General features: G+C 38.5%; 1 protein-coding gene across 1 annotated transcript in view; it reads right to left on the reverse strand.

Annotated features, from left to right (window-relative positions):
- FMO2 (flavin containing dimethylaniline monoxygenase 2) overlaps window positions 1-23,763 on the reverse strand; it is a gene marked incomplete at both ends in the record, with an annotated part of 57,491 nt that overhangs the window by 9,862 nt on the left and 23,866 nt on the right. Inside the window, 2 exon segments of the mRNA XM_082858445.1 lie at window positions 8,634-8,796; window positions 10,811-10,999. Coding sequence (XP_082714571.1) covers window positions 8,634-8,796; window positions 10,811-10,999 — 352 coding nt within the window.

Consider the following 23,763-nt stretch of genomic DNA (forward strand, 5'->3'; position numbering starts at 1 on the left):
ATTTTAGCAGCAAAGACATCTTTATAGTTTGTTTTTTATCTTTATTAGAGTATAATTGCTTTACAATGGTGTGTTAGTTTCTGCTTTATAACAAAGTGAATCAGTTATACATATACATATGTTCCCATATCTCTTCCCTCTTGAGTCTCCCTCCCTCCCACCCTCCCTATCCCACCCCTCTAGGTGGTCACAAAGCCCTGAGCTGATCTCCCTGTGCTATGCGGCTGCTTCCCACTAGCTATCTACCTTACATTTGATAGTGTATATACGTCCATGCCTCTCTCTCACTTTGTCACAGCTTACCCTTCCACCTCCCCATAGCCTCAAGTCCATTCGCTAGTAGGTCTGTGTCTTTATTTCTGTCTTACCCCTAGGTTCCTCATGACTTTTTTTCCCCTTAAATTCCATATATACGTGTTAGCATACAGTATTTGTCTTACTCTTTCTGACTTACTTCATTCTGTATGACAGACTCTAGGTGTATCCACCTCATTACAAATAGCTCAATTTCGTTTCTTTTTATGGCTGAGTAATATTCCATTGTATATATGTGCCACATCTTCTTTATCCATTCATCTGATGATGGACACTTAGGTTGTTTCCATCTCCAGGCTATTGTAAATAGAGCTGCAATGAACATTTTGGTACATGACTGTTTTTGAATTATGGTTTTCTCAGGGTATATGCCCAGTAGTGGGATTGCTGGGTCATATGGTAGTTCTATTTGTAGTTTTTTAAGGAACCTCCATACTCTTCTCCATAGTGGCTGTACCAATTTACATTCCCACCAGCAGTGCAAGAGTGTTCCCTTTTCTCCACACCCTCTACAGCAGTTATTGTTTCTAGATTTTTTGAAGATGGCCATTCTGACTGCTGTGAGATGATATCTCGTTGTAGTTTTGATTTGCATTTCTCTAACGATTAATAATGTTGAGCATTCTTTCATGTGTTTGTTGGCAGTGTGTATATCTTCTTTGAAGAAATGTCTATTTAGATCTTCTGCCCATTTTTGGATTGGGTTGTTTTTTTTTTGTTATTGAGCAGCATGAGCTGCTTATAAATTTTGGAGATTAATCCTTTGTCAGTTGCTTCATTTGCAAATATTTTCTCCCATTCTGGGGTTGTCTTTTGGTCTTGTTTATGGTTTCCTTTGCTGTGCAAAAGCTTTGAAGTTTCATTAGGTCCCATTTGTTTATTTTTGTTTTTATTTCCATTTCTCTAGGAGGTGGGTCAAAAAGGATCTTGCTGTGATTTATGTCATACAGTGTTCTGCGTATGTTTTCCTCTAAGAGTTTGATAGTTTCTGGCCTTACATTTAGGTCTTTAATACATTTTGAGCTTATTTTTGTGTATGGTGTTAGGGAGTGATCTAATCTCATACTTCTACATGCACCTGTCCAGTTTTCCCAGCACCACTTATTGAAGAGGCTGTTCTTTCTCCACTGTACATTCCTGCCTCCTTTATCAAAGATAAGGTGACCGTATGTGTGTGGGTTTATCTCTGGGCTTTCTATCCTGTTCCATTGATCTATCTTTCTGTTTTTATGCCAGTACCATTTTGTCTTGATTACTGTAGCTTTGTAGTATAGTCTGAAGTCAGGGAGCCTGATTCCTCCAGCTCCATTTTTCGTTCTCAAGATTGCTTTGGCTATTCGGGGTCTTTTGTGTTTCCATACAAATTGTGAAATTTTTTGTTCTAGTTCTGTGAAAAATGCCAGTGGTAGTTTGATAGGGATTGCATTGAATCTGTAGATTGCTTTGGGTAGTAGAGTCATTTTCACAATGTTGATTCTTCCAATCCAAGAACATGGTATATCGCTCCATCTATTTGTATCATCTTTAATTTCTTACATCAGTGTCTTATAATTTTCTGCATACAGGTCTTTTGTCTCCTTAGGTAAGTTTATTCCTAGATATTTTATTCTTTTTGTTGCAGTGGTAAATGGGAGTGTTTTCTTGATTTCACTTTCAGAGTTTTCATCATTAGTATATAGGAATGCCAGAGATTTCTGTGCATTAATTTTGTATCCTGCCACTTTACCAAATTCATTGATTAGCTCTAGTAGTTTTCTGGTAACATCTTTAGGATTCTCTATGTAGAGTATCATGTCATCTGCAAACAGTGACAGCTTTACTTCTTCTTTTCTGATTTGGATTCCTTTTATTTCCTTTTCTTCTCTGATTGCTGTGGCTCAAACTTCCAAAACTATGTTGAATAAGAGTGATGAGAGTGGGCAACCTTGTCTTGTTCCTGATCTTAGTGGAAATGCTTTCAGTTTTTCACCATTGAGGATGATGTTTGCTGTGGGCTTGTCATATATGGCCTTTATTATGTTGAGGAAAGTTCCCCCTATGCCTACTTTCTGCAGGGTTTTTATCATAAATGGGTGTTGAATTTTGTCGAAAGCTTTCTCTGCATCTATTGAGATGATCATATGGTTTTTCTCCTTCAATTTGTTAATATGGTTTATCACATTGATAGATTTGCATATATTGAAGAATCCTTGCATTCCTGGAATAAACCCCACTTGATTGTGGTGTATGATCCTTTTAATGTGTTGTTGGATTCTGTTTGCTAGTATTTTGTTGAGGATTTTTGCATCTATGTTCATCAGTGATATTGGCCTGTAGTTTTCTTTCTTTGTGACATCCTTGTCTGGTTTTGGTATCAAGGTGATGGTGGCCTCGTAGAAGGAATTTGGGAGTGTTCCTCCCTCTGCTATATTTTGGAAGAGTTTGAGCTCTTCTCTAAATGTTTGATAGAATTCGCCTGTGAAGCCATCTGGTCCTGGGCTTTTGTTTGTTGGAAGATTTTTAATCACAGTTTCAATCAGTGCTTCTGATTGGTCTGTTCATATTTTGTATTTCTTCTTGATTCAGTCTTGGCAAGTTGTGCATTTCTAAGAATATGTCCATTTCTTCCAGGTTGTCCATTTTATTAGCATAGAGTTGCTTGTAGTAATGTCTCATGATCTTTTGTATTTCTGCAGTGTCAGTTGTTACTTCCCCTTTTTCATTTCTAATTCTATTGATTTGAGTCTTCTCCCTTTTTTTCTTGATGAGTCTGGCTAATGGTTTATCAATTTTTTTATCTTCTCAAAGAACGAGCTTTTAGTTTTATTGATCTTTGCTATTGTTTTCTTCATTTCTTTTTCATTTATTTGTGATCTAATTTTTATGATTTCTTTCCTTCTGCTAACTTTGGGTTTTTTTTTTCTTCTTTCTCTAATTGCTTGAGGTGGAAGTTTAGGTTGTTTATTAGAGATGTTTCCTGTTTCTTTAGGTAGGATTGTATTGCTATAAACTTCCCTCTTAGAACTGCTTTTGCTGCATACCATAGGTTTTAAGTCGTTGTGTTTTCACTGTCATTTGTTTCTAGGTATTTTTTGATTTCCTCTTTGATTTCTTCAGTGATCACTTCGTTATTAAGTAGTGTATTGTTTAGCCTCCATGTGTTTGTGTTTTTTACAGATCTTTTCCTGTAATTGATATCTAGTCTCATAGCGTTGTGGTCGGAAAAGATACTTGATACAATTTCAGTTTTCTTAAATTTACCAAGGCTTGATTTGTGACCCAAGATATGATCTATCCTGGAGAATGTTCCATGAGCACTTGAGAAAAATGTGTATTCTGTTGTTTTTGGATGGAATGTCCTATAAATATCAATTAAGTCCATCTTGTTTAATGTATCATTTAAAGCTTGTGTTTCCTTATTTATTTTCATTTTGGATGATCTGTCCATTGGTGAAAGTGGGGTGTTAAACTCCCCTACTATGAATGTGTTACTGTCAATTTCCCCTTTTATGGCTGTTAATATTTGCTTTATGTATTGAGGTGCTCCTATGTTGGGTGCATAAATATTTACAATTGTTATGTCTTCTTCTTGGGTCGATCCCTTGATCATTATGTAGTGTCCTTCTTTGTCTCTTCTAATAGTCTTTATTTTAAAGTTTATTTTGTCTGATATGAGAATTGCTACTTCAGCTTTCTTTTGATTTCCATTTGCATTGAATATCTTTTTCCATCCTCTCACTTTCAGTCTGTATGTGTCTCTAGGTCTGAAGTCTCTTGTAGACAGCATATATATGGGTCTTGTTTTTGTATCCATTCAGCCAATCTGTGTCTTTTGGTGGGAGCATTTAGTCCATTTACATTTAAGATAATTATCGATATGTATGTTCCTAGTCCCATTTTCTCAATTGTTTTGTTATTGTAGGTCTTTTCCTACTCTTGTGTTTCTTGCCTAGAGAAGTTCCTTTAGCATTTGTTGTAAAGCTGATTTGGTGGTGCTGAACTCTCTCAGCTTTTGCTAGTCTGTAAAGGTTTTAATTTCTCCATCAAATCTGAATGAAGTCCTTGCTGGGTAGAGTAATCTTGGTGGCAGGTTTTTCTCCTTCATCACTTTAAATATGTCCTGCCAGTCCCTTCTGGCTTGCAGGGTTTCTGCGGAAATATCAGCTGTTAACCTTATGGGGATTCCCTTGTGTGTTATTTGTTGTTTTTCCCTTGCTGCTTTTAATATGTTTTCTTTGTATTTAATTTTTGACAGTTTGATTAATATGTGTCTTGGCGTATTTCTCCTTGGATTTATCCTGTATGGGACTCTCTGTGCTTCCTGGACTTGATTAACTATTTCCTTTCCCATGTTAGGGAAGTTTTCAACTATAATCTCTTCAAATATTTTCTCCATCCCTTTCTTTTTCTTTTCTTCTTCTGGAACCCCTATAATTTGAATGTTGGTGCGTTTAATGTTGCCCCAGAGGTCTCTGAGACTGTCCTCAGTTCTTTTCATTCTTTTTTCTTTATTCTGCTCTGCAGTAGTTATTTCCACTATTTTATCTTCCAGGTCACTTATCTGCTCTTCTGCCTCTGTTATTCTGCTATTGATGCCTTCTAGAGTATTTTTAATTTCATTTATTGTGTTGTTCATCCTTGTTTGTTTCCTCTTTAGTTCTTCTAGGTCCTTGTTAAATGTTCCTTGCAGTTTCTCTATTCTATTTCCAAGATTTTGGATCATCTTTACTATCATTATTCTGAATTCTTTTTCAGGTAGACTGCCTATTTCCTCTTCATTTGTTAGGTGTGGTGGGTTTTTATCTTGCTCCTTCATCTGCTGTGTGTTTTTCTGTCTTCTCATTTTGCTTATCTTACTGTGTTTGGGGTCTGCTTTTTGCAGGCTGCACGTTCTTAGTTCCCGTTGTTTTTGGTGTCTTTCCCCAGTGGCTAAGGTTGGTTCAGTGGGTTGTGTAGGCTTCCTGGTGGAGGGGACTACTGCCTGTGTTCTGGTGGATGAGGCTGGATCTTGTCTTTCTGGTCGGTAGGTCCACGTCTGGTGGTGTGTTTTGGGGTGTCTGTGGACTTATTATGATTTTAGGCAGCCTCTCTGCTAATGGGTGGGGTTGCGTTCCTGTCTTGCTAGTTGTTTGGCACAGGGTGTCCAGCACTGTAGCTTGCTGGTCGTTGAGTGAAGCTGGGTGCTGGTGTTGAGATGGAGATCTCTGGGAGATTTTCGCCGTTGGATATTATGTGGTGCTGGGAGGTCTCTTGTGGAGCAGTGTCCTGAAGTTGGCTCTCCCACATCAGAGTCACAGCACTGACTCCTGGCTGCAGCACCAAGAGCCTTTCATCCACACGTCTCAGAATAAAAGGCAGAAAAAGTAGAAAGAAAGAATTAGTAGAAGTAGAAAGAAAGAAAAAGAAAGAAAGAAAGGAAGAAGGAAGGAAAGGAGGGAGGGAGGAAGGAAGGAAGGAAGGAGGGAAGGAAGGAAGAAAAGAAAGAAGATAAAGTAAAATAAAATAAAATATAATAAAGTTATTAAAATAAAAAATAATTATTACGAAAAAAAATAAAAAGAAAAAACGGATAGATCCCTAGACCAATGGCGGAAGCAAAGCTATACAGACAAAATCTCACACAGAAGCATACACATACACACTCAGAAAAAGAGGAAAAGGGGAAAAAATCATAGATCTTGCTCTCGAAGCCCACCTCCTCAATTTGGGATGACTCGTCTATTCATGTATTCCACAGATGCAGGGTACATCAAATTGATTGTGGAGCTTTAATCCGCTGCTTCTGAGGCTGCTGGGAGAGATTTCCCTTTCTCTTGTTTGTTCGCACAGCTCCCGGGGTTCAGCTTTGGATTTGGCCCCGCCTCTGCGTGTAAGTCACCAGAGGGCGCCTGTTCTTCGCTTTGGCACACTCAGGCCGGAGCGGGGCGGGGGTGGGGGGGGAGGGCGGGGCACGGAGTGCGGGGCGGGCCTGCGGCGGCAGAGGCCGGCGTGACGTTGCAGCAGCCTGAGGCGCGTTGTGCGTTCTTCCGGGGAAGTTGTCCCTGGATTCCGGGACCCGGGCAGTGGCGGGCTGCACAGGCTCCCCGGAAGGGGGCTGTGGACAGTGACCTGTGCTGGCACACAGGCTTGTTGGTGGCGGCAGCAGCAGCCTTAGCGTCTCATGCCCGTCTCTGGGGTCCGCGCTTTTAGCCGCGGCTCGCGCCCGTCTCTGGAGCTCTTTTAAGCAGCGCTCTTAATCCCCTCTCCTCGCGCACCAGGAAACAAAGAGGGAAGGAAAAGTCTCTTGCCTCTTCGGCAGCTCCAGACTTTTCCCCAGACTCCCTCCCGGCTATCCGTGGCGCACTAACCCCCTGCAGGCTGTGTTCACGCCGCCAACCCCAGTCCTCTCCCGGCGCTCCGACCGAAGCCCGAGCCTCAGCTCCCAGCCCCCCCGCCCCGGTGAGTGAGCAGACAAGCCTCTCGGGCTGGTGAGTGCCGCTCGGCACCGAACCTCTGTGCGCGAATCTCTCCGCTTTGCCCTCCGCACCCCTGTTGCTGTGCTCTCCTCCGCGGCTCCGAAGCTTCCCCCCTCCAGCACCCGCAGTCTCCAACCGTGAAAGGGCTTCCTAGTGTGTGGAAACCGTTCCTCCTCCACAGCTCCCTCCCAGACGTGCAGGTCCCGTCCCTATTCTTTTGTCTCTGTTTATTCTTTTTTCTTTTGTCCTACCCAGGTACGTGGGGAGTTTCTTGCCTTTTTGGGAGGTCTGAGGTCTTCTGCCAGCGTTCAGTAGGTGTTCTGTAGGAGTTGTTCCACGTGTAGATGTATTTCTGGTGTATCTGTGGGGATGAAGGTGATCCCCGCGGCTTACTCCTACACCATCTTCCCTTCGTCCCAGAACAGTTGGTTTTGATGAATAGAGCAGAGTCAGGTGTTGGTTTCCAGCTACCCATTATCCTATTTTGGACTGTACAATGATATTTTATTATCACATAGCATATATTCTTTTTTTTTTTTTTTTTTTTGCCGTATGCGGGCCTCTCACTGTTGTGGCCTCTCCCGTTGCGGAGCACAGGCTCCGGACGTGCAGGCTCAGCGGCCATGGCTCACGGGCCCAGCTGCTCTGCGGCATGTGGGATCTTCCCGGACCGGGGCACGAACCTGTGTCCCGTGCATCGGCAGGCGGACTCTCAACCACTGCACCACCAGGGAAGCCCTAGCATATATTCTTTTAAATGTTTCTTAAGCATATTATGAAGTACTGTTATCGCAGTTGTGTAATAATTAGAATAACATTCATCATTCTTTATTTTGCAAAAGCAAACAAAAACCAAAATAAGCTAAAAACAAGGCACATTATAAGGTGAAGGATAGTTTCCACTTTGCCGTCAATCAGCAACTTACTGGACAAGCCTTTTTGAAGATAAGCATCTCTTTGTCTTTTCCCAGGAAATATGACTTTGTTAAAGTATTTGTGTTTGATGGTGGGTTGCTTGAAAGAGCCTTTAGATCATTAGTTCTCAAAGTGTGGTCCCTTGGCCAGCAGTTTCAGCATCACCTGGGAACTTGTTAGAGAGGCAATTTCTCAGCCTCATACTAGACCTAAAGAGTTGGAAATGCTAGGGGTGGAGACTAGCAAGTTGTGGTTTTAAAAGCCCTCCAGGTGATTCTGATTGAGATTGCCACTGCGTTAGGTCAGTAAGCCTCAAGCCCAGCTGAATATTGAAATCACCTGAGTAGCCCTTAATTGACTGAGGCCTACCCTAGACCAATTGAATCTTTGAAGGTCATTAGAACTTTAAAAGCTCCTCAGGTGGTTTGAATAATGTGGGGTTTGGACTGAACCATCGTATGAGATGTTTTCGTGAAGGCCGTGGGAAGGAGATGCGGTCTCTGAGGGAAGGGCCTGGGAGGTACCATCTTCCCCTGTGCTCCCTGAAACATCACTGTCCTGTAGCAGCACTTATTTCCAGAAACTCTCCCCAGTAACCCTGGCTGTGGGCATGGCTCTGCGGAAGTCTCCAAAGATGTAGCAAAGTCGCAGGTGTTTGGCAGGATAGAAAAAGGACAAGGTAAGCACATGGCTGAAAGGACCTCTCCAACAGAGAACCAATTTGGGTGAGAATTCTCTGAAATACTGAGTAATATTTAGTGACTTTGAGGGAGGCTGGCTGATAATGAAGACTCAAAGAGCTCAACAGAATCAGAGATGGTGTTTGGAGTCTCTCATCTTTCTAGCTCTATCCTGATCTTAATATTATGCCTTGTTGCAGTAGCTAGGTAATTTTGCCTGACAGTCCAACTTGAATATACAGTACCTGGACATCTACTCCCAAAAGCTGGGGATCTCCACAGGCCTCACCTGGAAATGACTCCAGTGGGAGGTGAGGGAGTGTGTGATGACCACTGCAGACCATGACTGCATCAGAGACAGCACTCTGCTCCTTGCCGTTGCTCTCGGTAACAACCACCCATTGGCCAGTGGTTGAGAAATCCGGGCGTTTTTTCACACTGAGGACGGTTGTCTTGAACGGAACACAGAGAAGGCATCATTGAGAGTTACTCTGGCATAACAGGGGCCTTGTCCAGTGCCCTGGGAGTGGAGATGGGTAGAGTGCAATGTCTGATTCCATTTAGGTCCCGTCTGAATCCATTTCAAGCCACTTAAGGCAAAGACTGCTAAGTGCGCCCTGCTGCTTCTTCCTTGGCAGGTGCAGCCAAGGATGTGCTTTGTGCAAGGAGCCTGACTCAGCAGTGGTTACCAGTGTTAAGGACTGAATAAGGACTTGAGAGAGACCCAGAAGAAGCAAGACAGTGTCTGGGCAAGATACAAAATACATGTTCATCATTCAGGTGATTACACAATCAGTATTTATCAAGAAGCTTTAAAAGTGTTGACCTCCGTGTAGACTCTCTATTAGAGAAGATATTCCACGTGAAGCAGTTTGCATAGCGCCTGGCACAGTGACATCACTCCATGAATGGTAAGTTCATATTTATTATTTTTAAAACATCATGCTAGCAATACACTTCATGGTCTCATTTGGATGAAATAATTTATCAGTTCATGATTTTTTAGAATGCCATTTTGCTCTCTGGAGGTTTATGAATTTCTGAAAGTGTACATAAATGTGTGTCTGCTGTATTTAAGAAGCAGTGTCAAAGGAAACAAAGCTTTTCTCACTTCTAGAGGAATGGCATGCTTCTCCTCTTGTTGGCAAGTGTTTGAGTCCCTTATACATGCATTTCAAATTTTCATATATTTTTCAAAATGCTGGGTTGGCAATGTTTGAAGCTGTTCCAATTAAAAAATGTATATGGAATATTAGTATAAAGCTTATGAAAAGGCTATAAAATGTCTGGGCATTTTCAGTTGAAAGATTCAGATCTGAAGTTCCGGGTAGTATATTCTCTAAAGTACTGTGGATTCTTGCTATTTAAAATGTGGTTTGAGGACCAACCTTCAGTATCACTGAGGAAGTTACTAGAAATGTGACTGACCTGAGCCAGTTCACCCCTCCTCAGGCAACCTGGTGGTTTTCCCCTCCTGGGAGGTCACCATATTAATACAGAACTCAGGACACCTCCTTTTATAGTTTGAGTTAGTTCCATCATCTTATGGCTGTACTAACTCAGAGGCCAATAAACAGAAGTGAGTTTTCCTAAGCCCTCTCCAACCTCCAGAAAACAACCTCAGTAAAATCATAAACAAGAGAAATGGAAGCTGGGGAAAAACTACATTAGATAGAATGTGATATTTTAATGGTATTTACATATATTGATGTCTATCAAATCAATGATTACAAATTAATGTGCTACAAATCTGGAACAAAACTAAAGTTACTGAGAAAATGAGCTGTGTTAAAAAAAATAAGTTCCACTAACAGTTATTTATTCAAGGCTATAATTTAAATTTTATTTCCTAGGCACAGTTACTAGTTTTCAGAGTGTAGGTTACTGATAAAAATTCAGGATGTTTAATGAGAATTTTTTTTTTAATCTCATTGATTATTTGTTTTCAAGGAAACACAGGAAAGGTGGTTATAATTGTATTTCAAAATGGTCTGGTTATTCTTTTGTTGCTAAAGAATGCATCAAAAAATTAGCCAAAATGGTTTGTACAGGCTTCTGAGATGAATGGAGAGCTGTGAGCTTATTTAGTACATTTTTTTAAGAAATTTCATTTTTATGGAGACGGTAAGAAAATGAAATAATAATGTGGTTTTTTTTTCATATATCCTTTCAGAGGAAATGAGGCTAGGAGTCCTCAGTGGTTATAGGTATTAAGTGCAGTTTCACCATCAATATAATCATTCAAGTCATTAATTTTAACAGATTTTTTTCTTCTGTTAATGTATATAATCTATGATATCAGGGGTAATGACACTACTTTTTGGGTTTTCTACTGTGCTGTTTTTCAGAAAATAATTGAATTAGAATGTTTTGTTTTATTCCCAATTTCTTTCATTATCAGAGTAACTTCTCTATTTAAATGTGAGCTAATGTAGAGAAAACCATTCTTTCCCCAAAATACAATACCTGGAACTGAATATATTTTAGTAGATCAAACTTTTTGACAAAAATCCTGAAGTATTCCAGGAACTTAGAATTGTGCAGGAAGTTTGGAAAATCTTCAGGCATTGGAAGGTCACTGAAACAGGACATTTCTTTGCTGGTGTTGGTGATGACAGATTGATAGATACTCGCTAGGCCATCTTCAATATTTTCCTATTGAAATAAAAGAGCGATAATCTTGTATTAAAAAAAAAAATCCCTTGGTTTCCTTCTCTTCTTCCAAATCTAACCCCTGCATGACATGAACCTCTTTCATTGCTGTAGTGTGACTGAAATGTCTGCCTGATGAGGTGCAGCATATGTGCTTCATCATCCTGTGTGATATGACCTGGCTGGGGCCTTCCAGTGTTGCTCACTGGAGGGGCTGTTGCCATTGGTGGGATCGGGAGTGGGGGCAGTCCTTCTTCTGACACATTGCAGGATATGTAGCATCCCAGATCTCTACCTGTTTAATGTCAATCATTGTGACAACCAGCCCTCTTCTGAAATTCCCCCTGGGGAGGCCGTACCCATCCTCCACCTCGTTAGGAACCAATACACCCTGGGACACTGGTCAGAGACTACAATGGAGAATTTCAATTAAAATGAGTACTTTTGGGGGCAGGAAGTTTTTGCATCTTAATTTGAATCCTCCCCCGCCTTTATTTTATGCTTTATGTGAATCAGCCTTCCTCAAGTGACACAGGTAAGTAGTATTAATGCCGATCAAATCTTAAACTTGATTCTAAATGTTATCGAGTATGCTTTGGTAAATCAGGAGGCAGCACATGCCGTGGTTGAGTTTATAATTCCCTCTGCAAAAGTGCTCTGCGTAATGATTTAATGTTAAATCATACAAGAGCCAAGTATGGTGATTCAGTGTCTGTGAAATCAGCATGTTATCAAAGAAAGTTTTATAAGAAATCTACATAATGTCGCCCAAGAACTCCTCAATAGATGCTTCTGCATATGCAGAGACTAAGCATAATCCAGGCACACAGTAGTTGCTGTTATGACTTAGTACTGGGGTAGGATATAAAGAAATGGAAAGGCTGTAGGAACTCATAAATTAATTGAAATAAGTTCCTTAATCTTATATAAATGGCATTATGGCCTCTTTCACAGAATCGTAAGTAAAGGAAAGTAAATATTCAACTCTAATCCCACCACTGCAATAAATCAGTTGTATATGTTGCTTTCTCATCATTATTCACAGAAAATCATTACTTTCCTGCCAAATCTTTAGATCAAGACTCCTTACATTTTTGCAACAATTAAAAGAGGCAGCCTGGACTAGCAGAAGGAGCCTGGTCTTTGAAGTTAGACACAGGTTTGAGTTCATCTCTTTCAGACTGTGTGAGCCTGGACCTGTCAGTACCCCTGAGCTTCAGTCCTCTCATCTGTAAACTAGGGAGGTGCTAGGTGCTCAAGAGTATTGTTTATTGTTACTGAGGAAGCGGTGCGCTTCAGCAGAGCTGTCAGTTACACCTCACGGTTCACCACAGTAGAAGAAAGGCAACCAGGCAGCTGCTCTGACACCAAAGGAAGTGATACAAGCACACTCACTATCACATCTGAGTTTTCTGATATTTCCTTTACCAGAGGCTGTGCTCAGTTTCAAAGAGTTAAAAAAGATTAAACTGTGGAATCTTGCCTCTGTTATCAACAAAGCTCTTTATATGTATTGGGCTTCACTGTGTCCAAATTTCAGAGATTATCCGTACTAACATGAGTTACCACAGCTAAGATGATGCTTACTCTCAGATCATGCCATTTAAGAGCAATAAAAAGTCCAAGTTTGTAAAGATCCTTCCTCATACATTTCACACTCTCTCTTTCTTCCTCATTCATTCATCCATTCATTCCCTCGTGTCTACTGTAGGCCAGGAGTCAGATGCCTTTTTTCCATGAGCAAAGTGTTTAACCTTCCTAGTCCAGAATCAAGGCTTAGATGATAACTTTGTTACAGTTTTAAGTGGCTCGGTAAAACTTAGATTAGGGTACGCCAGCTTTCTGGGTGATTAATTTGGTGTGGTGTTATTATTAACTGTATGTACATATTCGAAGGCAAAGGGAGTTTGTATTCGAATCTGAAGTGCTTTCTGTCTCATATACAAGGATACAATGATCTGAACTCTGGATGAATAAATCATGGTATTTTTATTTTCAAACACTAGCTTCAAATTGCATAATACAGTTGTCCCTTAATGTTCACAGGGGGTTAGTTCCAGGACCCCTTGTGGATACCCACATCCATGGATGCTCAAGTCCATTATATCAAATGGTGTAGAACTTGCAGAGAACCTATGCAAGTTATGTAAGGCAGAATCCTCATTTTCTCCTGTAAAATGGGGTTCTTCAGTTGTTCCAACATTAAACAATCATTATGAGGCTTTGATGAGATTAAAGTGCTTAGTACAATGCCTGACTCTAAATAACTGCGCCATCCATGTTTGCCTCTGTTGCCATTATTACCGGTCACTAGAGTTAGTCTTACTAAACCCGTCATAGTTTTAAAACAGCTAAACTAAGATCGACTGTTACACTAGAGCCAACATGTTAGTTTTTTCAAGTGCTTTAAATTGGCTTTAAAATGTGGTTGGCTCCTCTGTCAGGTCAATCTTAAGGGGATTTCGAGTGGAGAGAACTGGTTTGATGTCTCAGCCCCTACGGTAATTTCAGAGCCAGGGCAAGGCTTTCCTTTGGGGATTTTACTTGTGTAATTTGACACAATTGATGATGACATCACAATTCTTCTTCTGAAGATCAAGTAATAATCTTTATCATTGGGTTGATTGGTATACAGCTGTGAAAAAAAAAAGCTTTGTGCTCATGTGTGCTTCTTCCTGTGTTGGCTGAAGTAGATGTCTATATGTTTAGACAAATCTGGGTAAAATTGAGTTTGCCCAGGGTTATATAGGGAAGATGATTCTTATTAATAAACAAATGTATATCAACTATATCTCCTGTTCAGGCCCTGAGCTTGGAGTTAGGGATAAGATGTAACCAGGACACACAGCTTCTATCTTTATGGAGCTTACTGTTATATTGAATTAAAATCAATTTGGACTTTGAAGATGGAAAGTGGAGACAGAATAAGATGAGAGGCTTTGCTCAACCAAGTCAAGGACAGGAGACAGTTTTCAAAACAAATTTAACTCACATATTTACTTAAAATACAAGCACTGCCTAAAAATGATAGTTAAGCACAAATACAGATAAATAGCCTGAATTTCCTAGCAAATAGAATTTGCTACAATTTGCTTGTTTGAGATAAATGGTCATATGATAAGCATTTTCTTAATATAAATTTTTCTGAAGGTCAGAAGACTATATAGCAAAACCAAGTTAGTTCAGACAGTACTGATTTGGAATTTATGATCTTTTGATTATAGGCTGGACTGAAGTTTATCTTTGTATAAAAATAAAAAGCTGTAAAAACTAAATTAAGCTTAAGAAAGACTATAAGGCTAATATTTAATCTACTAGAGGGAGCAACTTACAAAGCAAAAATATATTCACTTATTATAAATGTAAATACAAAATCTTATAAACTAGTCTTTTTCATTATGAAGCATAATTATATTGACCTCTACCAATCAATAGTTTGTTCTCATGGCTAGTTACTCTAACCAGTTTGGAAATAAATAAAATTTATTTCTTTGAAAATATTCTATCATTCCATATTTTCACTCTTTCAGGTGGACTTCATAGCTCTCTGCTCCATTGTTTGTAATAAGTGTAACTGAAACTCTTTTTACTTCCTTGTCCTACAGTTAGAGGCAAAATTGTCATTCCCACATGCTAGTCCATGGACTAGTTGCATTAGAAGAATTCAGGGGAGATTTGAAAAATATAAAGTGTGAGTAGGTCTGGTTTGGGCCCAGACATCTGTATTTTACAAGTGCTGCCCAGCTGATTCTTATGCATAGTGAACATTGGAAAACACCATCTTTATTAGAGCATCACTGCATTCTGCCATCTCTCCATTAGGCTGGTACTTCCCTGATCTCTGGCTTAGATCACTGACAGAGCCCCCTAATTAAACTCCCTGACTCAGATATTGCCCACTTTCTTCACTGACTTCAGGGTAAACAGTACAGTCGTTGGCGTGGGACACAAGGTCCTCACAATGAGACCCTGGCTATTCTCTCCAGCCTCATCAGTTATCACTCAGCCACTTTCATCCTTCTTTCCAGCCACATCACACGACTTTCTATTCTGTAAGTGTATCAGGTTTCACAAGCTTCCATACCTTTGCACATACCATTTGCTCTGCCTAGAACACTTTCTCCATATTCATGTACCTGATCTCTGAACATTGTCAAGACAAATAAAAGCATCACACCCTTTAGGAAGCTTGCCCTATTCTCTGCTGAGTGAGATTCCATGCTTTCCATAACATTTAGTGTATCAGCCCTTATACAATTGCACTCTGTAGATTTGCTTTAGTTCCACCCCACCAGCCCCCCACCGACACCCCACTGAAAAATGAGCCCTTTGACGGCAGGGATGGTGCATTTGGGTCTTTTTAGTACCTAGTACATGCCTGGTGCGTAGTATGCAATCAGGTAATATGTTTGTTGAATGAGTGAAAGAAGTAATATTAACCGGAAGCTTTTTTCCCTCATTGCAAACTGGACTTAATGATACTAAAATGGACGTTTAATAGTGTAATGGGAATAAGTAAATGGTTTTGCTGATAGTATGCTATAAACTTTGTTTTGTTTTATGCATGAAAATGTTATGATTTTGCTAATATTATGCTATAAACTTTATTGTGTTCATGCAAACATTACATCTTTAAAAATACTAGGGAAAACTAACCAAAGTATATCTTAAAAAGCTGGAGAAGAGGCTTAAGAACCATGGTATTTTATATTTGATTGTCTGGAGAGTTACAAATATCTAACATGTTAAATTTAGTTCTATTAAATGGGTAGCAGTGTACAAAAACTTATATTGAATTATGCTGTGATAGATTCTTCGGATAAATTTATCTAAGGGAACTTCTGAAAGTAAAACAAGGGTAAGGTGGTTATCTTTTCCGCGAAGGAAATGGCTCTTTGTTCTAAGCTAGTTCTATGTGATGTTAAACTGAACATGCCAGTTGAAACAGAAGAAAGGCATAGAAAAAAATAGATGAACTATATGTTAAGTCAGTGTGGAAATGGCACCACATGGGAAATTCTATTTGGTGATATCCCACGTGCCTGCTTCACAGTCTTATCTTTCTATTATCAACATTTAAATCAATGACTTTGATGGAGACAAATACAGGTGATCAAATTTGTATATACCCAAAGCATGGAGGCATAGAAACTTGACACAGGATTGAAACTTCAAATAAACGCTTAAAATGAAGTATAGTTGATTTGCAATATTATATTACTTTCTGGTGTACAACATAGTGATTGAATATTTTTATAGATTATACTCCATTTAAAGTTATTACAAAATAATGGCTATGTTTCCCTGTTCTGTACAGTATATCCTGTTGCTTATTTATTTTATACATGGTAGTTTGTGTCTCTTAGTCCCATACTCGTATCCTGTCCTTCCCTGCTTCCTCTCCCCACTGGTAACAACTAGTTTGTTCTCTACATCTGTGAGTCTGTTTCTGTTTTGTTATATACATTTGTCTGTTTTATTTTTCAGAATCCACATATAAGTGATAACAGAGTATTTGTCTTTCTCTGATTTATTTCACTAAGCATAATACTACCCACGTCCATCCAGGTTGTTGCAAATGCCAGAATTTCATTCTTTTTAATGGCCAAATAGTATTCCATTATATATATATATACCGCATCTTTATCCATTCATCTCTTGATGGGCACTTTGGTTGCTTCCATATTTTGGCTATTGTAAATAATGCTGCTACAGACATTGGGGTGCATGTATCTTTTTGAATTAGTGGTTTTGGTTTTTTTGAATATATACCCAGGAGTGTAATTGCTCAATCATATGGTAGTTTTAATTTTTTGAGGAACCTCCATACTGTTTTCCACAGTGGCTGTACTAGTATACATTCCCACCAGCACTATACAAGGGTTCCCTTTTTTCCGCATCCTTGCCAACATTTGTTATTTGTGTTCTTTTTGATAATAGCCATTCTGACTGGTGTGAGGTAATATCTCACTGTGGTTTTAATTTGCACTTCTCTGTAGATGAGCAATGTTAAGCATCTTTTCATGTGCCTGTTGACCATCTGTGTGTCTCCTTTGGAAAAATATTATTCAGGTCTTCTGCCCATTTTTTAATTGGGTTTTATCGAGTTGTATGAGCTGTTTATATATTTTGGATATTAACCCCTTATCAGTCATATCATTTGCAAGTATTTTCTCCCATTCAGTAGGTGTCTTTTTGTTTTGTTGATGGTTTCCTTTGCTGTGCAAAAGCTTTTACATTTTATTAGGTCCCATTTGTTTATTTTTGCTTTTGTTTCTTTTGCTTTAGGGGGCAGATCCAAAAAAAATATTGCTGTGATTCATGTCAAAGAGTGTTCTGCCTTATGTTCTTTTTCTAGGACTTTTATGGTTTCAGGTCTTACATCCATTTTGAGTTTATTTTTGTATATGGTGTAGGGAAGTTTTAATACTCTTTTACATAGCAAACTTGACAGAAGATTGAAACTTCAAATAAACACTCTTTGACTAAAGATAAAACCAACTAAATAATGTTTAACATGCACAAATGTGAATTCCTACAAATAGGATTAAAGAATTAGTTTCACAAAGATAGTGACCCAAGTCATCAGTGATTCAAATGAAAAACACCGAGGGGTTTTAAATGATCCCAAGCTTAGTATAAATCATTAGAATTATGTGAGACAAAGCGTGATGGTAAACCAACATAAGTTTAATCTCACTATTTTGGCTGGTTCTAAGACCTACCATCTACCACTTATTAGTCACTATAGGCAAACCACTTACCTTTGGCTTTCTCACTTTTCAGTTGGAATTAATAATAACTAATGTAGGAGAGTATTGTGAGTATAGAATGAGATAATTCATATGAAAATAATTATATAAATGATAGCTTTAATTTTGCGGATTCTGAAAAAGCTGGTGCAACAGTAAACTGTTTTAGTAGAGGTGTAGCATTCAAACCAAGGGAAGCATAAGCTATAGTGGGAATGTGTCAAACGAATTGATTATAAAGTTTTTGAGAGCAGTGATTATGTCTGATTCACTCTCCATTGTCTAAAGCACTGCTAAACACCGCTTTGGTTCTGAAAAAAGTATATGTTGTGGAGATAAACTGGCTTGGAACATTGGATCTTGGGGGAGTCACATTTTAAGAGAGAAAGTGACATTTTAGATTGAATCTAGAGGAAGGAAACCAAGACGAAGAGACGTTTAGAGACTATTACACGAGGAGTAATTAAAATAATTGAATATATGTAGCTGGGATAAAGACATATTTATATCCAAATGTAAAAAGGAAAGAAAAAACAATGTATATCGGTAAGTTCTGTATGAGCATAGGTATCAGGAACAGTAAAGGAGGCAGAGCAGGTTAGAGGCTGAAGAAGGAACATGCTTTCCTCTTTCAGTACCTCAGTAAGGTTATTAATTGTGAGGGCTCAGGAATCCTACAGACCTTCACTTTTATTCTTTTTCCACTACCTATGTTCCCTTGTGCAAGTTGTTTATCCCAAACGTTAGTTTTGTCTTCATATGTAAGTGAGGATAATCATAACACCTACGTCCTAGAATTATTGTGAAGAAAAATGAGATGAAGCATGGCAAGTGCTTCCCATTGCTGGAGAAAGTGCTAAAATATATGTTAATTACCCACCCTTCCCATGTTCCAAAGCGGCCACTAGGGGGTGCCAGAGAACTGGTAACCACTAGTTTGTTCTCTAAATCTGTGAGTCTTTTTTCTTTTTTGTTATATCCACTAGTTTGTTTTGTTTTTTAGATTCCATGTATAAGTGATATAATACAGTATTTGTTTTTCTGTCTCTGACTAATTTCACTTAGCACAATACTCGCCAAGTCCATCCATATTTTTGCAAATGGCAAAATTTCATTCTATTTTTATGGCTGAATAGTATTCCATTGTATACATATACCACTTCTTTTTTATCCATTCATCTGTTGGTGGATACTTAGGTTGCTTCCATATCTTGGCAATTGTAAATAATGCTGCTGTGAACATTGGGGTGCATGTATCTTTATTGAATTAGTGTTTTTGATTTTTTTCAGATAAATACCCGGGAATGGAATTGCTGGGTTATATGGTAGTTCTAGTTTTAGTTTCTTGAGAAACATTCCTACTGTTTTTCATAGTGGCTGCACCAATTTATATTCTCTCTAACAGTGTACGAGGGTTCCCTTTTCTCCACATCCTCGCTAACATTTGTTATGTGTGCGTGTGTGTCTGTGTCTGTGTGTGTTTAATGATAAACATTCTGGCAGATGTCTGTATCCTTCCCCAAGTTAGGGTAGTTTTCAGCCATTATTTCTTATTTATTTATATTATTTTTTAATATTAGGTTTTTTTAAATATCTTTATTGGAGTATAATTGCTTTACAATGGCGTGTTAGTTTCTGCTTTATAACAAAGTGAAACAGCTATACATATACATGTATCCCCTTATCTCTTCCCTCTTGCATCTCCCCCCTACCCTCCTTATCCCACCCCTCTAGGTGGACACAAAGCACCTAGCTAATCTCCCTGTGCTATGTAGCTGCTTCCCACTAGCTATCTATTTTATATTTGGTAGTGTGTATATGTCCATGCCACTCTCTCACTTCATCCCAGCTTACTGTTCCTCCTCCCCCTGTCCTCAAGTCCATTCTCTGCGTCTGGGTCTTTATTCCTGTCTCCTGCCCCTAGGTTCTTCAAAAGCATTTTTTTCTTTTTTTTTCTTAGATTCCATATATATGTGTTAGCATATGGTATTTGTTTTTCTCTTTCTGACTTACTTCACTCTGTATGACAGTCTCTAGGTCCATCCACCTCACTAAAAATAACCAATTTCATTTCTTTTATGGCTAATATTCCATTGAATATATGTGCCACATCTTCTTTATGCATTCATATGTCGATGGACACTTAGGTTGCTTCAGTGTCCTGGCTATTGTAAATAGAGCTGCAATGAACACTGTGGTACATGACGCTTTTTGAATTATGGTTTTCTAAGGGAATATGCCCAGTAGTGGGATTGCTGGGTCATATGGTAGTTCCATTTTTAGTTTTTTAAGGAACCTCCATACTGTTCTCCATAGCAGCTGAATCAATTTACATTTCCACCAACAGTGCAAGAGGGTTCCCTTTTCTACTCACCCTCTCCAGCATGTATTGTTTGTAGATTTTTTGATGATGGCCATTCTGACTGGTATGAGGTGATAACTCATTGTAGTTTTGATTTGCGTTTCTCTAATAATTAGTGATGTTGAGCATCCTTTCCTGTGTTTGTTGCCATCTGTATATCTTCTTTGGAGAAATGTCTATTTAGGTCTTCTGTGCTTTTTGGATTGGGTTGTTTATTTTTTGATATTGAGCTGCATGAGCTGCTTGTATATTTTGGAGATTAATCCTTTGTCAGTTGCTTCACTTGCAAATACTTTCTCCCATTCTGAGGGTTGTCTTTTCATCTTGTTTATGGTTTCCTTTGCTGTGCAAAAGCTTTGAAGTTTCATTAGGTCCCATTTGTTTATTTTTGTTTTTATTTCCATTTCTCTAGGAGGTGGGTCAAAAAGGATCTTGCTGTGATTTATGTCATGGAGTGTTCTGCCTATGTTTTCCTCTAACAGTTTTATAGTGTCTGGACTTCCATTTAGGTCTTTAATCCATTTTGAGCTTATTTTTGTGTATGGTGTTAGGGAGTGTTCTAATTTCATTCTTTTACGTGTAGCTGTCCAGTTTTCCCAGCACCACTTATTGAAGAGGCTGTCTTTTCTCCATTGTATATTCTTGCCTCCTTTATGAAAGACAAGGTGACCATATGTGCGTGGGCTTATCTCTGGGTTTTCTAACTTGTTCCATTGATCTATCTTTCTGTTTTTGTGCCAGTACCATACTGCCTTGACTACTGTAGCTTTGTAGTATAGTCTGAAGTCAGGGGGCCTCATTCCTCCAGCTCCATTTTTCTTTCTCAAGACTGCTTTGGCTATTCAGGATCTTTGGTGTTTCCATACAAATTGTGAAATTTTTTATTCTAGTTCTGTGAAAAATACCATTGGTAGTTTGATAGAGATTGCATTGAATCTGTAGATTGTTTTGGGTACTATAGTTATTTTCACAATGCTGATTCTTCCAATCCAAGAACATGGTATATCTCTCCATCTGTTTGTATCATCTTTAATTTCTTTCATCAGTGTCTTATAGTTTTCTGCATACAAGTCTTTTTGTCTCCCTAGGTAGGTATATGCCTAGGTATTTTATTCTTTTTGTTGCAATGGTGAATGGGAGTGTTTCCATAATTTCTCTTGCAGATTTTTCATCATTAGTGTATAGGAATGCAAGAGATTCCTGTGCATTAATTTTGTATGCTGCTACTTTACCAAATTCATTGATTAGCTCTAGTAGTTTTCTGGTAGCATCTTTAGGATTTTCTTTGTATAGTATCATGTCATCTGAAAACAGTGACACTTTTACTTCTTCTTTTCTAATTTAGATTCCTTTTACTTCTTTTTCTTCTCTGATTCCTGTGGCTAAAACTTCCAAAACTATGCTGAATAAGAGAGGTAAGAGTGGGCAACCTTGTCTTCTTCCTGATCTTAGTGGAAATGGTTTCAGTTTTTCACCATTGAGACCCATGTTGGCTGTGGGCTTGTCATATATGACCTTTATTATGTTGAGGAAACATGCTTCTATGCATACTTTCTGGAGGGTTTTTATCATAAATGGGTGTTGAATTTTGTCAAAAGCTGTATCTATTGAGATAATCATATGGTTTTTCTCCTTCAGTTTGTTAATATGGTTTATCACATTGATTGATTTTTGTGTGTTGAAGAATCCTTGCATTCCTGGGATAAACCCCAGTTGATCATCGTTTATGATCCTTTTAATGTGGTGTTGGATTCTGTTTGCTAGTATTTTGTTAAGGATTTTTGCATGTATGTTCATCAGTGATATTGGCCTGTAGTTTTCTTTTTTTGTGACATGTTTGTCTGGTTTTGGTATCAGGGTGATTATGGCCTTGTAGAATGAGTTTGGAAGTGTTCCTCCCTCTGCTGTATTTGGAAGAGTTTGAAAAGAATAGGTGTTAGCTCTTCTCTAAATGTTTCATTGAATTTGCCTGTGAAACCTTCTGGTCCTGGGCTTTCGTTTGTTGGAAGATTTTTAATCTCAGTCTGAATTTCAGTGCTTGTGATTGGTCTGTTTATACTTTCTATTTCTTCCTCATTCAGTCTTGGAAGGTTGTGCATTTCTAAGAAATTGTCCATTTCTTCCAGGTTGTCCATTTTATTGGCATATAGTTGCTTGTAGTAATCTCTCATGATCCTTTGTATTTCTGCAGTATCAGTTGTTAGTTCTTCTTTTTCATTTCTAATTGTATTGATTTGAATCTTCTCCCTTTTTCTCCTGATGAGTCTGAGTAATGGTTTATCAATTTTGTTTATCTTCTCAAAGAACCAGCTTTTAGTTTTATTGATCTTTGCCATCCTTTCCTTCATTTCTTTTTTGTTTATTTTTGATCTGATCTTTATGATCTCTTTCCTTCTGCTAACTTTGGGGTTTTTTTGTTCTTCTTTCTCTAATTGCTTTAGGTGTAAGGTTAGGTTGTTTATTGGAGACAGTTCTTGTTTCTTGAGGTTGGATTGTACTGCTATAAACTTCTCTCCTAGAACTGCTTTTGCTGCCTCCCATGGGTTTTGGATAATCATGTTTTCATTGTCATTTGTTTGTAGGTATTTTTTTAAATTTCATCTTTGATTTCTTCAGTGATCCCTTGGTAATTTAACAGTGTATTGTTTAGCCTCCATGTGTTTGCATTTTTTACAGATTTTTCCTGTAATTGATATCTAGTCTCATAGCGTTGTGGTCAGAAAAGATAGTTGATATGATTTCACATTTCAGATTTACCAAGGCTTGATTTATGATCTGTCTTGGAGAATAATCCATGAACACTTGAGAAGGAAGTGTATTCTGTTGTTTTTGGATGGAATATCCTATAAATATCAATTAAGTCCATTTTGTTTAATGTATCATTTAAAGCTTTTGTTTCCTTATTTATTTTCATTTTGGATGATCTGTCCATTGGTGAATATTGGGTGTTAAAGTCCCCTACTATGATTGTGTTACTGTCGTTTTCCCCTTTTAAGGCTGTTAGCATTTTACCTTAGGTATTGAGGTGCTCCTATGTTGGGTGCATGAATATTTACAATTGTTATATCTTCTTCTTGGATTGATCCCTTGATCATTATGTAGTGTCCTTCTTTGTCTCTTGTAATAGTCTTTAAAGTCTATTTTGTCTGATATGAGAATTGCTACGCCAGCTTTCTTTTGATTTCTATTTACATGGAATATCTTTTACCCATCTCCTCCCTTTCAGTCTGTAAGTGTCTCTGGGTCTGAAGTGGGTCTCTTGTAGACAGCATATATATGGGTCTTGTTTTTGTATTCATTTAACAAGCCTGTGTCTTTTGGTTGGAGCATTTAATCCAGTCACCTTTAAGGGAATTATCCATATATATTTCCTATTACCATTTTCTTAATTGTTTTGGATTTGTTTTTGTAGGTCGTTTTCTTCTCTTGTGTTTCCCCCTTAGAGAAATTCCTTTACTATCTTTGGTAGAGCTGGTTTGGTGGTGCTGAATTCACTTAGCTTTTGCTTGTCTGTAAAACTTTGATTTCTCTGTGAAGTCTGAATGAGATCCTTGCCAGGTAGAATAATCTTGGTTGTAGGTTCGTCTCTTTCATCACTTTTAATATATTGTGCCATTCCCTTCTGGCTTGTAGAGTTTCTGCTGAGAAATCAG

The sequence above is a fragment of the Leucopleurus acutus genome (genome assembly GCF_964270905.1).
Source record: "Leucopleurus acutus genome assembly, chromosome: 2".
Taxonomy (NCBI): domain Eukaryota; kingdom Metazoa; phylum Chordata; class Mammalia; order Artiodactyla; family Delphinidae; genus Leucopleurus; species Leucopleurus acutus.